Source organism: Lathamus discolor, chromosome 7 (assembly GCF_037157495.1).
Source record: "Lathamus discolor isolate bLatDis1 chromosome 7, bLatDis1.hap1, whole genome shotgun sequence".
Classification (NCBI taxonomy): domain Eukaryota; kingdom Metazoa; phylum Chordata; class Aves; order Psittaciformes; family Psittacidae; genus Lathamus; species Lathamus discolor.
The window spans coordinates 17124422-17140757 of NC_088890.1; the positions used below are offsets into that span (position 1 = coordinate 17124422).

A 16336-nucleotide genomic window follows, 5' to 3' on the forward strand; every position below is an offset into this window, starting at 1 on the left:
TTTGAAATAATACACTTTATTGGAGCCCAAGATTTATAGAAAGACTGCGTGAGTGGCTCTATTAATGGCAAAGGAAATTCTGCAGACTGGACTTGGCATCAGCTTTGTCTGAATTTTCATTAGCCTGGAATACTCCACTGCTGAGCAAGTTGAGAGCTGTGTTAATTATCCAAACAGATGTACTTTCTAGTATACTTTTTGATCTAAGAGAACAAGTTTTTCCTAGAAGCCAGGGACCATCATTTTAGCTTCCTTGGGTTTTTCAGGAAAGGCTGGGTTTGTGGGGATTTTCTCAAGGCACTGTACAGCTATAACACACTGAGAAGGAGCTTGTAATGTGGTTTGGGTTTTTTCCCCATTAATCACCATAAAGTGGCTTTAGAAGAAGAATAAGAAAGCCAAATGACATAGTTTTAATGCTATTGGGACACTTCAGGTTAGAAAACAGCAAACCCTAGGCTGTGTCAGCCTAGATTGCCTCATAGCAGTGGGCACTACTCAGCGTTGTTTGACTTCTGTCTGGTTAAATGCAAGTGGCTGGCTAAAAATCTTGTTTCATACTTGCTTCAACTGCAAGTAAGCAATTGATTATGAATTCTGATTCATCATTGCTGATGCTTTGTCAATGTACAGCTGCACAAAGAACAGGAGGAAGTGTGTGGCCTTCACTTAGATCATGGTCTTCATAATTTGGACAGCTTCTTGTGAAGAAGTGGCTTCAAATACCTCTCATAGGCTGGGTTTATCTATTCAGAAAGAGAATGTGGAAGGGAATTAGTGGTAATTAAGAAAGAAAAGGGTTTTTTTTTATGAAAGAATGATCTCTGAAATACAGAAAGCTAGACCTTTATAAAAACAAACCCAAGCTACTAGCTGCTTCAGCTAAGTGCAAGATCTTTTTCCCCAGGTATGTGCTGTCCTTCATAACCAGTACACAATAGTCATCCCAAACGGAACAGCGTACTATTTAACTTCAGAAAATATGCTTGGACATGAATGTTTGCTGAAGGCAAATTCTGTGTTCAGCAGTAGAATTTCAAAGGGTTGCTGATTATCACAGTAAAAATCTCCCTTAAGGCAAAATGGGTTTTCAAATGGAGCAATAGCTATTTACGTCGTGCAGATTTTTGTATTACTCCACAATATGGATGAATTAAGAAGTGAAAATAAAGTGCTGAAGACCGTGAAGGATGAAATTGCCTTGTTTAACATTTATACTCTTTCTGGTTAAACATATTATTGGGAAAATCAAGTATTGCACTAGTAGAAATACCAGTGGATGGAATATACCCTGTGTTTAGTGGCTTTTGCATAATATGCTGTTCCATAATACGTAAACTATGTAAACAGACTTTTGGTTTAGCTTATTTTGTGCAGTACTCTGTAAGTTCAAAAACCAAAACCACGTTGGTGGCATACACAGACGAGCTACAAGCTGCTGTACTCTGGGGGCTGTAAGTCATCACTGGGTTCAATGGCTGATCTAAGACTATAGGAGGCATAATTGGGGTATCACAGGCCATTGTTCAGAGTGAGATACTAAGAATTAAAAGGTCTTATTCCACTTACTTTTATCTGTATAGCTTTTATTAGAAGAAAAGCAATTTCTGCTCTGTACCTGTGTGTTGGTTGGTGACTTCCGAGCCCACTCGTATAGCCGCTGGTAAACCTGGCCATCGTAACTGCCAAGTGCAGAATTCAAGGTCTTATCTGTGAAGTCAAAGGCATCCACCAGTGGAACAGCATCCTTCCTATGGAGCAGATGAATGTGTTACTGAGGCGGGTATTGCTTTGTAAGGGAGGAAAATAAGGCAAAGGTAAACTGGAAAGTCAGTTGTTCCAGGTTCCTCAGCCGGAAAAGCTTGTGCCATTTTTTCCCATTGCTGAGGCTATGGGGGAAATCCTGCTTGTTTTGATTCCTCAGAAGCATGTTCTACTAATGCCCTAAGTTGTTTGTACTGTTCAATGGGTCTTGTAATCACCTGGACTCCATCCCTAATTCCCTAGTTTAGGACTCAGTGTCATGTCAGATGTTTCGTCAGCACACTCTGCCGGTTCTTGCGTTTGGTTTTTGCAGGGTTTTTAATTCTTAATAAGTTTTTCTTATGCTGTGTTTGTCCTTCAAACTGGAATAAGGTTGCTACTAGATTTCATGTGAAGTGCTCTGCTGATCTCCAACCTTCATCTGCTCTGAAGTACTTCGTTACCTCATCATTGGGTATCAAGGTCTTCTACTCTCTTTGTATCTGTAAGAACAAAGCAACCCTGAACTGCACCAAGGGCCTGTCTAGCCCAGGGGCTGATCTGACAGCAGTCAGCAGCAGATAGCTAGAGCATAAAGACAAGTATGTAATGACAGCTTCTCCTAGGCAGAAGATGGTTTCTTCTACCTCATCCTCCCATCATCCTGGGTGCAGGAAGTTGTGCTGGCTGTATCCCACACCTGAGGCAGAGGGATGCAAAGTGGTTTGCTCAAATGTTGGCATTTGCATCTACCAGTTCCTTTCGGGAAAGGGCTCTTTGGGGGCTTGGGAGAGCCTGGGGTTTTGCTACAGACCAGGAAGTGTTTGTATCCTAATTGTAAATAGGTAAATGTGCATTCTTGAATCCTTTTAGCAAGGCATGGACTTTTAGCAAGGCATAACACTGAGAAATTGCAATGAGTTCCAGAGATGACAATGTGTTAGACTTTTGTAAGCCTTACACTAAGCTTATTGCTTAACTCGAATTCTGTGATGAGTTCTGAAAATGCTCTCTCTTCACCTCAGTCCTGCCCAGCTCCTGCCTATGGTGTATTCTTGTTTCACTTCAGGTGTCTTAAATAGAATTTTACATACAGTAGCAGCTCACTCTCTGCACCGTAAGTTAATCTGTTCTGAACAAACAGCATCAAGTAGTGAAAGAAGAACCCTTGTCAAAAAGCCTTTGTGAGTGTTGTGGTAAGGTAAAACTTCAGTGTATCTCAGAATTCATGTAGTTAGCAATAAATGGTGTTGAGCAGAGGCATCTGAACAAGCTGTAGGCAGGATTGTTTGGGTGCAGGTTGCAGCTCAGCCATGGCAACAGAGTAGGCTGTATTAGCTGTTGCTTAAGCAGACTTTGCAGTGTCTGATCTGCTGCTTCCTACCAGTGTTGCTCTCACTATGTATTTGCCTGCTTTTGCTCTACTGCAAATGGTAGAAAGCATTCAGGATTTCTTGGTTTATAATTGAAGATTTCATGTTCCAGAACTCTGGAGATTGCAGAGGAGCTGGGCACTTAGGTCTGTTTTGCTGTGAAAACAAGCTCCGTAGATGCTTCAATCAATTTTTAGTGCAGCCAGGCAAAGAAAATAAAACCCAAATGAGGTGAATTGACTTTGGAGATGTTACCATAGGTACAGCAGCACCATTTATAGATCTATCACAGCTCCTTTCATATTACAGCGGCTCACCGAATGACAGCCAGGAGGTCTAGATACGATGCGGTTGCCATGTCCATTTGAGCTCCGGATATGTGTCCATCGTGCAAGAAGACTCCTGCATTTGAGAAGATCCCGTGTAACGCAAAGAGGTCACAGAGATGTTTCATAATCTTCTGGATGCCACCCTTGGCCTCGAGTCTTTCCACAGTTTCTGCAAAGTTTTTCACTGTGATGTAGTGGCAGTGAGCCTGGAAAACAAATGCAATCACCAGTGAATGCACCTCGAAACAGTAGGCCAAGTGACTCAAATGTTCTCACAAAGAATATAAAACCTTTTCATTTCCCTGGCACTTTCCCAGTCTGTATTTTGTTTGCTGGATCACAAGACCTTTTGTATTCATGTCTTACAGCAACCGTAGAGGAGAGACTTGGGGTGTAAACAGTAAACACTGGTATTTGTAAACTCTAGGAAACCACTTCAGAAATCACAGAGGTACTTTAAATATTTCTGATACCCTAGAGAGTTTGTGTGATGGAAACACACATTGGAATGGGCTTGTTTTGACCTCCAGCAAGTGAAGCTTGGTCATACATCAATAGGAGACAGCTCTTTTGTTGAAGACCTTGGGCTCATAGCACATTGGGTTCAGTGCCTATAGGGCTTTGCTCTGAAAACCTCTGTTGTCGCAGGAGAACAAGCAAATTTACTTCTTGCTTTTGTGGCTTCAAGTAAACTGATCGTTTTTGGGTCAGATAAGAGTGTCTAGCTTCCAAGTTACAGAAGTATTAGCTGAGGTCCAGAGCAAATGACTCCACCTGTGTGTGGGGGTGGCTCTTGTTATGTTGTTGTTACTGGGGGTGGTTGGTGATGTTGGTATCTGTGTGGGTTCCCACTGCACAGTTCTCCTCCCCGCTGTGGGTGTAAGCATGGCACATTCACACTGCTGCTCTTCCTGCCAGCACGGCCGAGCAGCGCGGACTGCAGAACTTGCCCGAGAAGCTGGATGTCCCCTCAAGCAATTAACCTGTGTGGAGTCTGCAGCAAAGCCGTACCCAGCGCCTGAGCCACTTGGCAGGCATCTGTTCACACAGCTCCTGTGCCAGTCGTGTGGGCGAGTCTCCAGGGAAGGTGTGGAATAAGAAGTCATAGAATCATATGAAAGTTAGGGTTGGAAAGAACCTTAAGGTCATCTAGCTCAAACCCAGAAGTTCCCCAAGGAGGCAGCAGGCTGTCAAGGTTTTAAAGTTATGGGGGAAACTCAAGGCTTTTGGGTGACTTCTCCTCTCCCTGAAGTACTCAAGTAACTTCGGAGCCCAGATGCCATTTTCTGCCAGCACAGTCACCACTGCCAGTACCACAGCCAGCCCTCTGCATGTGTTGGGCTCTTCGGAAACGGTTTATTTCTCACTAGGTTCTCCTCCTTGCCTCTCAGAGAGGGCTGGATTTCAGCTTCTCTGTCATGTGATCGCCCTGCTCTTCAGTCCGGAGACCTTGGCCACCCATTTGAGTGGGTGCAGGAGGGAACAGCTTGTTCAGGTTTGTATGCTGTTCAAAGCCCTTCCTAGAGGACATCTCAAACAGGAACACTTTGCTTCAGTTTTATTCCACTAAAAATATATTTACATTAAAAAATATATTGGGAAAGTAATTTTTCAAAGTCCCTTTTTTTTTATAGGAGGCCTCCTTTATTTTTGAGGCAGTTACACAGCTTCTCTGCTCTTTTTCAGGCTTACAGCATTGAATAGTTGCTGCTTCCCCCAAGTCTGTGTAATTGAAAATGGGAGGTGATGCACAGGAGACAGGTGACCACAGAAAATGCTGCTGCTGAGGTCTGGTCTTTGCTCCCTTACTTAGTGGAAGGTGTCCCTGCTATGGCAAGGGGTTGGAACTAGATGAGCTTTAAGGTCGCTTCAAACCCAAACCACTCTCTGACTCTGATATGGGAGGCCTGATTCTGCTAGTAGTGGCAGCAGAACTGTGTATGTATTTTGTTTTCTTCCCTCCCCTTTCATTTCTATTCCTTTTAGTCTTTTTCTACCTGGCCTATTCAGATGGCAAATTCTTCAGATCAGGAGTTGCTTCTCACTATGATTTTCCTACCCTGCAGACCACAGTGGTGCCCTCAGCTTCATGGTGTCCCTTAGATGCTAACAGAAAACAATAAACAGCGCTTATACTTCAAGCTGATCAGGTGTTTCTGTTGCACATTATATCCTAAAGACAAGCATCACATAAGCAGATGATTTTTACTGACCTTCACAGCCTGCACCAGCTGCACCGTGCACTCATTCCACGCGTCGTGCTTTTTGACTCCAGACTGAATCAAGACCTGTAATTTAGCTGCTGTGCTGCTGATGAGTCTGGAAGATCCAAAAAGCATATTGTATGTGGCTCTAGCAGCCCACATGCACTCATTCCATATTCAGACTCGTGTGTGATCGTATGGCAAAATGGCATTTCTGACATTTGAAGTTACCTACACTCAGCATGAGTGAACTTACATTATGCAAATTCTAAGTGAAAATTAGGAGAAGCACCCAAACCACCTGATGCTGAAGGCTTTTTGCCTTCTCAGCTTCCAGGGTACTTTACCAGGGGTTCTGAGGAGTTTTTCTTGGGTTCTGTGTGTAAGGAGGATTTGCAGAACAAAATAAGGCTATGATAACACTGGACTGCTACTTTTCTACACAGGGATGCAAATCTTGCTCCCATTGACACTAAAGCTTTCAGAAGAACGGCTCTGTTTTCACACTGATTTGAATGGCAGCAGGGATGTTGATCTGTTTGCCTGATTTTTAGAGATGGCACCTGTATGGCCCATAACTGTGCCCATAATACCAATGAGACCACTCGTGATACTATTGTTACTTGTGTTGAGTACTTAAATATGTAGCTCAGATGCAATGAGAGGCACTGTGCTGTGGTGTTAACTGAAACATCAGTCTCACAGGTATGTGAAATTTCAGCTTTGTATAGCGTATAGAACTGCACAGGGTCCAGCTGGCTGGAGGTTTTACTGGATGGCAACTCAGTGATGTGGTCTGGGATTTACATAAACAGAGCCAGCAGCTTGGTATAGAATCAGCTTTGTGGAATATAGTTGTTTGGTAGCATGTGGCTTAAAATATTGTGATGTTCTGAATCGGAAAGCTTCATATTGAACTCTTGACATGGCTGTTAAACCTGTGCGAGTCTTCCTCATTCAGGAGCAGATGGTGTCAATTCTTGTGTAACTTATGCTATTTTACCTCCCTTTAAAGCAAGGAAGCAGCTGAGCTCTTAACACATTTCTGATGTCAAAGAGAGAAGCGTGTCTCCCGTCTCTGTACTGACCTGACTGCTGCATGTCGATAGGCCTGGGTGTAAATATCCGGACTGAGGAAATCGAACTTGTTCTTGGCTGGGCACTTCCCAGGTTTCCCTGCAGCCAGGTAAGTGACAGACGGTGGGACAGGGTGGCCAGCGCTGGCTGCCATGAAGCACTTAATCAGGAACCTGGGAAGAGGATAACAGTCAGAGCAGGGGATGGTTGTGATCCCCTGCAGCAAATGGTCATGCGAAAAGTAAAGCGGGCTCAGGTGAGGAGCAGCAAGATGTAACCCATCCCGTTGGTGGTCCAGAATGGACCTGCATGACTAATGACCTCACATTTTACACCTTATTTGCAATAACCTGATCTGCGATGGGTCTCAGCGGCAGCCTGTTCACTGTATTCAATGCTACAGCAATCTGTAGTGATGATTTTTTAGGAAGAAACTTGCTGTGACTATTAGCAGCATGATGCTTAGACACATTATCAACTTTGCAGCCTGAGTCTTAATGCTCTGGGAGTCTTAATGGTGGTTTGGTGTGACCCCCAACATACAATCACATTATGTTAACAAATATGAGACTCTTGGAGCTAAACGCATTTCCTACTCCCTTATTTTATTGGCACCTCTGCTATGACCTAGTCTTACCAGGTCTAGAAGTAATCTATCGATCTTGCAAGAACAGGCAGCAGTGAGTGCAGAAATGCAGAATGCAAGCACAGAGCTGCGTGGTTGCACCTCTGTCCCTGCAAATTGTACAGGTTTTCTCCTTCTAGTAAAAGCACATGTTACTAAAAGTTCAAGCAGCTGTGGTTTCTTTCTCCTGTATTTAATCTAACCTTGGATAATCATCAGTGTGCGTGTTCCGAGGAAACTGGTGTTCTTGGAGCGTGACTCATCTGCTTTCAGTATCCTACAGCTCTGCCTTCTCTGAATCAACCTCACTTTGCCATATCACGTTATGTTGGTGTCTTAAAAACTAAACTGCAAAACTTGGGTAGCAGTGCTTTTGCTGCGGTCCCAGACAGAGGAAAATGAGGTTATGCAGAACAGCACCTGCATATGTACCAAACCTAAAAATAGAAGAGATAATCTAATTCCCACACACCTCCATGCCTGTTAGACAGAAGGCATGAATAGTTTATGTCCTGAGTTGTATTTTTGGAAGGTGCTGGGAGAAAGGAGTAGCTGGTTTTACTGGTTTTGGGGAAGGAGTAGAGGTTGAATAAATGAGGGGGCAGGCTTTTTGATGAACAAGTTTGGATTGTTACCTGGCAGTCTGCAGGAACAAAATGGTGTTTTCCCCTTCATAAATACAAGAGGCAAGTATTCTAGTACACAAGGAAGGGAGTCCGCTCAGCAAGGAGTAACCATGGCCCCCGCATGCCCGGAGACAGACTTCTACTGCAGAAGCACAGTACTGAGTAACAATGGCTTTGAAGCCTGAAGAAAATGCATGGAGCTGTTTGAAAAGAGAAAGTAAAAGTAAGGCAGAGTGTTAATGGTGATAATGGTCCAAAGCAGTCCTCAGAATCAGCTTCCTCTTTTCATTTTCTGCAGTTTCTGGGGAGGAAATCCCTGCCAGATCCTCCTCTGCATGATGCCATAGCACCCAGCTCCCTGGGATGGAATCCCTAGCACCCAGCTCGTCCTTTGGGATGCTGCACACCCTTGTGCTGGGCACGCTGTGGTTATTTGATGCTTTCTTGGGTTTCAACCAGCAGTGGCTTTGGTCACCCTTGTTCAAAGTGTGCTTTCATTTCAGACTTCCAGTTGCAAAATCTTAGGTTCTATCTAAAAAGTCTCATTTTTGGTTTTGGCTCAGAAGTGAATATTTGCATTTGTAGGTGGCATTGGGAAATAACACTTTGTGCCACCAGCTACTTGGAACAAGGTTTTTATCAAATGGACATGCTTTTCAAGGACTTTTCACTGCGCAATAGTTCCCAAAATGAAAAAGTTGGGGTGGTAAAGCACATGCTGTTGCTGACTGGCTGTGAACCTAGGACACATCATTTGATCTCTTACTCTTTCTAACTCTTTCTCCAGTTACCTAGTGGTGAGAGGAATGCTTGTCCAGTTTGCTAAAATACTTTGATATTTAGAGATGAGGAATGTTGTACGAGCTAATGCTGCTGTGGCTCACCTCCGGCAGCATGTCGAAGTTCTCCCTCTGGATCTCTTCGTACCCTCTGTTGAACAGATCCTGCAGGTAGTTGTTGATGAAATGAAAGGCATAGGCTGCTGCCAAGTGGGGCAGCAATTTCTCTTGCTGAGTCTGAAAGTCAAGGATCTTTGCTTCTTCTTCCCTGTTGGAAGACAGCTGGTGAGATAGGGAAAGTGTGAACACCGGCTTAACTACTGTTAGTTTACTTACCACATAATCAATAAGTGAAAACAAGTAAAAAAATGAAAGCAGGTATTTTTCATTATGAAGCAGCAGTTTGCGAAGGGGACTGAGCTGATGTCGTGCCAGCAAATCTACCCAGCTTGCTCAGCTGTTAGAGAAATGAGCCTGACTATGAAAAAGATTGTTTCTGCTGTGCTGGTGAACCAGCACTGAGTAGAAAAGGCTCTGTGTGATGGGCTGGTGCAGGGGGGGAACAGGGACTGCAGGAGGGGATAAAGATGAAGCCCTCCAAGGATAGCGAGATGTTTGGTGTTAAAGGGAGCTGCTGGCCCTGCACCCTGAAGAACTTTTGCTTTGCAAACTGGGTCTTTGTGGACCCTGAAAATAGTTGAGCCTAAATTATTTCAAGCTTTCTGAGCTTTTTGTGGATGTTCTTTTCCACTCTTTCTGTGGTTGGTACACTTGGGACTTCAAATGATGGAATTGGTTCTTACAATAGATGAGCATGCTGTGCTCTTGTGTTTGGTTTGTGTTTGATCCAAACCATGTTCTCATTAGGATAATCTTGCTTTTGAAAGGAGCTGTAAGTGGAAATTCCTGAAATCCATTCAAATGAAAAATATCTATTTAAAAATTAGAGGCATTCTCACCAGAATGATAAAATCCAATGTTGTAAAGTGTGGCTATCGGAAGGCTGGATGGTGGAAGGTATTTTAATGTCGTGCCCGCGAGTAGGATGCTATGGAATAAGAATTCAGCAACTTCTCTACATTATCTGGATTCTGAGTTATGGGATTACACAGGAAGGCCAGTTACAAGAAAAATAAGTTCTCTGTGTGAGCTGCTGAGCTATTCAAACTATGAAACTTATCTCAGAAAGAACTGTAAACATTCTCTTGTACTTTGACTGAAGCTCGTTAATGTAAATAATAGGGAAGCATGTCTGGCCCAGGAAATAAGCCAGTGATGTGCTGAAAGATAAGAAGCTGCAGTACAGACTGGTGCACAGGAACATGGTGCACGGTCCGCTTCCCACCGCTGCAGACCTGCATAGCATTACCCAGGCTTCAACTTGGACTGCCGGCGAACCACAGAGTATCTGATGGCAATGGTGCAAGCTTTCATTAGGGGTATTACAGCTTCGTGTGAGATGAGGGCGACGCGCACTGCAGTCATTGTGAGATAGTTAATCTGCTGGGAGCCCCGTCTTACGTAGGTGCCATCCGGTTGAACCTAGAGAGAGGATGTTAGATGCCACCTTCTTCAGTACTTCAATACTGGTTGTGCCATCTCTATGCACAGAATAAAAGGGCACCAAAATCCTTTGCTGATGAAAAACTTAAGTATTTTTATGTATAAAGGATGAAACATATCCATTTAAAGAGACAAATTCTTACTGCTTCTGGATCAGACAGGTTCTCCCTGCCCCATCAGTCCCAGCCTCTGAGCGTGGAATTCCTGACATTGAGTTTCATTTAGGATTCAGGTAACTTCTGCCCTTGACAAAACCACAGAGACTTGCAGACACCTCAAAGGAAGAATTTTGTCCTAAATTTAGGCAGGTCCCTGTCATCGCTCTGGCTGTGCAGTGAGAATCTGACGCGTGATGCGAGTCTGTCATACCTCACAAAACTTGCTCAGCATGTTCTCTCTGGAGACACGCACATTCTGCAGCATGAGGTACCCGTTGTCAATGTGCTCAAAACTCATTTTGGGACCGATGTCTCCTGCAGTTATGCCTGGAGCAGGAGAAAACACAGCTGCTTAATTCCACTTGAACTCCTCTCCCCATTTTGGGTCAGGGGGTCTCAAAAGAGAAGGGCACGTTCGGTTCTGCTTCTTCCCCAGCTTGGGTGACCTTGCCTGAGGGATGAAACAGGCAGTTTGTTTCCATGATCCCTCTGTCACCCACACTGGCCAGGGTTAGAACTGAGGTGTTAATACAGAGGTGGTCAGAGCAGCCCAGGCCTTTCGTTAAGAAGGCTTGGTCTGGATATGCCATTAACTCTTCCTTTAGATAAAAAGGTTGTCGTTAATGATAACTGTGACTCAGGTATCTGTCTTGGCTTGGCTTTAGCACTGTAAATCAACCTGGGCACAATGTTTTAGAAGACATTTAAAGGCAAAAGAGGCAGAGCACCTGCACAAGCACTGCGGTGTCTGGGGTCATTTACCTGGGCACAGTGAATGGTCCCAAAGGCTGCGTATCTGCACAATGAAGGGATGCACGCCATAGCACTTCCCCTGGATATACAGCTGAGCAAAGACCACTGTGTGTGTTGCTGACCTTCCCACTGTGAGGAGAAAACCAGGCACGTTCCCTTAAGATGAGGTACAATACGAACAATTCCACAGTTAGCAGTCTGTGCTAATCGTGTCTTAGGTCTCGCTGACATGGGTGAGTGCAGGTGTGATCCACAGATGTTGGAAGCTGGCGATCGCCTAAACCTGTGCTCTGAGCTTGCTCATATCTCTCCAAAGTTGCATTATTATTAAAGCCCATGGGGTTTGGATGAATAGTTTGTGTCAGCAGAGGAGAAAAAGTTAATAGCTAATTAAAGACCTTGCAGAGCTGAGGGAGTGGGGAGTGCTGGGGCTGACAGAGCAACTCTAGTGATTTGCTGTGAAACACCTTCCCGAGGGGAGCCATGAACGTCACACTTGAACCCTTCATGCTGAGGCTGGCTGATGACGTGAATCCTTTATGCTGATCCTTCCTGCTGATGACCCCCTGTGGTTTTCGGTTTTCTGAGTACTGTTTACAAAGAAGAGAAGTTTAATTCCTGCAGAGGCAGGAGTTTCCCTGAGCTGAGTTCTCCAGCCCTGCCACCTAAGGGCTTTTGATAGACGATGGCTCCTTTCTGGCCTCTGAACTTGTACAAAACCCTTTTGTCTCTTACTTGCCTCTTGGATCTGTGCATCTCTTACTGAAGTTCTCTGCTAGAACCTGGGCCCTCAAACACAGAGCTTGAGTGGGGCAGAGTGATCAACTGAAGGAGGCCAATGAGGAAAACCAAAGTAGTTTGCGTGGTACTTACTGTCTCCAGGCCACCACTTCATGGCAGAGATCTGCGGTGTGTTCAGTATGAACTCCTGCGTAGCGATATCGAAGACTGCTGTTGTTTCCAAACCCTGAAGATAAGTTCCTTTAAAAAAACCCAAAACAGTGTGTGTGTATTTATATCTCTCGGTATCTCCTGATGTATGGCAAGGATGGAAAGAGTGGAGCATTCCTGGTGGCTGGTGTGGTTCTGTGGTTTACCCTGCTGGTGAGAACCATGGGCTGATGTTCCCAGTGACCGCACACCATCTCCTGTGAAGCTCTCTTGAGCCATATGGTGCTCAGGCAAGACGCCTGGTTCATGGTGACAGTCATCAGCTTGGGCAAGCTGCCTGGCTGATACCCTCCACCAATGGTTACTGCAATCTAACCATGCCATCAATCATGAGCTATCTAACCATGAGCTTTCACCCTTGCTCTTATTTTTCCCACACTGGCAAAACCAAAACCAGCACAATCTCCACCTTGCAGAGGAACACTGAGGAACATCAACCTCTAGCATGCAGGTGGCATTTCCCCCGCCTCCAGTGAAGCACAGACACCTTGAACTCACATTCTCCTGCGAATCTGGGCCTTTTGTCCTATGGAAATGCCGTGTTTTCTTTGCAGCCTTACCGTGCCCCAGTTCCGTCTGGGCATAGCTTCCGATGAGCTGATACTGCATGGCGAGAGGAATCCATTTGGCAACCTGTTTGTCAGAGCCCAGCACTGAAATACTTCTCATGAAGATGGTGTGAAGAAGAAACGCGACTTCTCCTGACAGTGCCCTGCGGAGAAGGCACACGGGGTGTTTTTGTCCATGGATGAAGTCCCAGGGATGTGATGAATGAGCCAGTGACACTGCGATAGTCACCAGACAGTGCTGGCGCAGCCTCCTGATTTCTGCCTTGTCCTACCTTACCCAACATCCAGCATCAACACAGTATTGCAGGAGGCAATACTGCATCAGAGCCAGACCGGACAGGGCTTTGAGCGGCCTGATCTAGTGGAAGGTGTCTGCGCATTGATAAGCTTTAAGGTCCTTTCCAACACAAACTATTTTATTATTCTATGAAAATCACTCTTCCAAGCTGCTTTTGTTCCGTCTTTCTTAACACAGTTTGCTAAAGTGTCACTAGCTAATTATTTCACTTGTTCTTGGAGGATTAGCAAATGCTAAGCTCCTGAAACATAGCCCAGCTCTGAAGCACTCGTGGCTCTGATAGCTTCTGAGCCCTTTGTATCTTTATTTTACACCACAGGATTTTTAATTTTCTTGGTTATTTAAGTCACATTTTAAGCCTGAGCTAACCCCCCCCCCGACCCTACCCTAAAACTCCCAACCCTTGGCAATTCACTGTGGGACACATGGAAGTGAATTACATACATGGGCATCTGAGCCTTGGGTTTCTTGAACATTCCCATTCTGGGGAAGTACCTCAGTATGTCCCTGGCCATGGCAGCGGGGTTGGAACTAGATGACCTTAAGGTCCTTTCCAGCCCTAACTATTCTATGATTCTACGTTGGGCTTGTTGCTGTACCATTCCCTGGGTGTTTGCTCTCACTAACTGTCAGTGGACAATACTGGGATTCATGGAGATTTGGCCTGACTTGAAATGGGTTTTTTCCCCTTGTGGAAAATACAAATACATCCTTGTAACACCTGGTTTATTGTCTGTTTGGCACCTTTGCCACAGCCAGCTAATAGGGCTGCATGCATCCTAAGATGCACTATCCTAGAATCTGTGTATGGGAACTTGGTTACTGTAATTTCCATGCTGCAAATCAGGAACGCATTCATTTTAAGCCTTCCTTTTAGTGTGCAAGAAATCCTGAGAAAATATGAGGAATACAGTCCCTTTTCCTGGGATTCCTCAGAATAGGTTGAATCACCTCACAGATATAAGTACCTGTGCTCTCACATGTAAAAGTAAGTGGCTTTGCTGTTCTCAGTAGCTTGTATGATTGCTAGCACATTGCTTTACTGCAGTGCTCTAGTGAGCATCTCATTCTAGATAGATACCTTTCATTGTTAACAAATGACTATGACCTTTCTTTCATCCCGCCCTGAGAGAGAATCAGTCATGCTGAAAAAGCGGGCGGAAAAATATGAACAAAGTAGTTGAAGGGAAATTGCTTTGATTAACAGAAAAAGACTTAATGACCCCTTGGCAGCCCATCCAGAAATGATGATGCTTTAACTGCAGTTTTAAAGAGCTGTCTTTTATATGTGTGCAAGTGATTCACTGTTTGGCACCAGGAGGCACAAGGACTTTGCTAGTAAGAGCTTGGTGCTCACGTGGTGTTTCATCAGGCCACTGTGCTCTTAATGCAGCAAGATGTGGTAGCGCAGCGCTGGTCCTGCCACAGCCCTTGGCATCAGGGGGCCTGATAAAAGCAAACCTATGGGAAATGTGGGTGAGTTTTGTCAGGTCTTTCAAACCTGCTGGGATTGTTTTGTTTCTCCTGAGGAAGGAGTGGAGAGCTGCTTGTTATTGGGAATGTAATGATCAGGTCCAAGAGCTCTCGACAGAAGAATTCCCCTTTTATCAGTCTCAGTAGCCAGCAAAGAGCTTAATATAAAGAAATCGTAGTCTTTCACATAACGGGGAAAAACTTTTTAGCAAGGCCTGTGCACTTGCATTTTCTTGCTGCGCGTGTAACCCCACCTGTGTGCATTGGTGACAGCAAGCCAGTAATACTTAGCAATGGGAGAAAGAAGGAGAGATGAGCAACTAAGACGTGGAGCTCAGCCCCATGCAGAGTGTTAATAACAATGTTTGAAGGAAAGGATTGAAAGAACTATTTTATTCTGGTGACCTACAAACTAAAGATTGTGGGGTTTTCTTCTCTTTGTTTTTAAATACAATACAGTTTTTCTAGAGACAATGTCTTTAATTCATCTGGAAGTCAGCAATGTAACGGGAACAGCAGCACTTCCAATTCTGGTTATACATGTAAAAACATCTGAGGGGTGGTAGCAGAGTAAGGAGCTTGCTGAGGTGGAAGTAGTATGTTGGGATGTGAACTGCTGTGATCTATCACACTGCATTGTACCTATGTGCTGCTCTTTGAGAAATTCCCTGCTGTGTATCATCATTTTCCCTTCTCCTGAGCGTGCTGCTAAGGTAAAAACCTGCAGCATATTTGTATCAGAACCTTATCTGTCAGCTGCTGGCCTCTCCCAGCCTTTGCTAAAGCCTGTTCTTGCTGGCATACAAACCTTTTAACAAGAGATTATTTTTACATTAAAAAAAGTATAAAATTACCTGTAAATGTACTTAAATTCGGGTCCGTTCTCAGTCCATCCCATCTCGTGCATCTTCTTCTGGAGGTGAACAGCCTTTCTGACTGCAGCTTCATACTTCTCATTCTGGCTCTGGAAATACTGATTTTCTCTGCTAAATACAGGGTCACTTTCAATAGCTTCGACTGCAAAGCAACACAGAAGCGTTAGCTCTCCTGGGGCTGGGGAGGTGCAGGCAGCGTGGGCAGCACTGGGGTGGTGGGTACCGATGCTGTATTATTTATGGTGACTATAGGCAGATTTTATTTTGCTGTGCTGGCTCTGGTTGCTGTCACATCTAACTCTGAAAAGCAGCGATTTGGAGGAGTTGAGGAGAACCCAGCAGGCCTGCGAGAGGAGTCTGGGTGGAAACAGTGACCCTGCAAGGGAAAGCACTGTCCCTGGTCAGGGTGGCAGAGGTGACTTTGTGCCTCAGGCAGGATGTGGATCCCTCTTGAAGAGCTGTTCTGGTGGCAGCAAGAGCTGTGTTTAGCTGGGGTTTGCCCAGAGAGAAGCTAACAGCTCCAGCTGCCGAGTGTCCTGCGCACACCAGTGCTTTGGCTCAGGGCTTTATCAGCCCTTTGCAACACTGTGAAGCACCTCTTGGCCTCATTCTTTCTGTGTCAGCCCAAACGCTCCTGCTATTCATTTTGTGCCTTGAAACCTTGGGCCCATGCAGGTTTAAGGTTATACTGAACTCCAGCTGCACTGTGAATTGTGCAGTCCCAGTGGTCTGTGTCCTTTTCATTTGTTAGAGGTATAACATGGATGAAGTAATAGAGAAAGAAGAGGGGTTTGATTCGTTTTTTCTTTATCTACCTGTCACGAGTGAAAGCAGCTTAGCCTGCCTGAGCCAACCCACGCAAGGAGCTCCCCACCTGAATGAGGCTAATGTGCTGAGGAAGGCTGTTGGCTCAGTTCATGCATGGTGTGCATCACTGCAC

The 16336-nt window shown here is 44.9% G+C and overlaps 1 protein-coding gene across 3 annotated transcripts in view; it reads right to left on the bottom strand.

The window, feature by feature from the left end:
- ACOX2 (acyl-CoA oxidase 2) overlaps nt 1-16336 on the bottom strand; it is an 18102-nt gene continuing 1766 nt past the window's right edge. For all 3 annotated transcript variants that reach the window (XM_065687430.1, XM_065687431.1, XM_065687432.1), the window contains exons 3-15: nt 15376-15538; nt 12742-12893; nt 12104-12211; nt 11240-11359; nt 10689-10804; nt 10126-10298; nt 8862-9024; nt 7987-8177; nt 6738-6899; nt 5659-5764; nt 3434-3651; nt 1619-1751; nt 1-746 (exon numbers count right to left, since the gene is read on the bottom strand). In XM_065687430.1, coding sequence (XP_065543502.1) covers nt 684-746; nt 1619-1751; nt 3434-3651; nt 5659-5764; nt 6738-6899; nt 7987-8177; nt 8862-9024; nt 10126-10298; nt 10689-10804; nt 11240-11359; nt 12104-12211; nt 12742-12893; nt 15376-15538 — 1868 coding nt within the window. In that variant the 3' untranslated portion in view covers nt 1-683. The remainder of the gene's footprint in view (nt 747-1618; nt 1752-3433; nt 3652-5658; nt 5765-6737; nt 6900-7986; nt 8178-8861; nt 9025-10125; nt 10299-10688; nt 10805-11239; nt 11360-12103; nt 12212-12741; nt 12894-15375; nt 15539-16336) is intronic.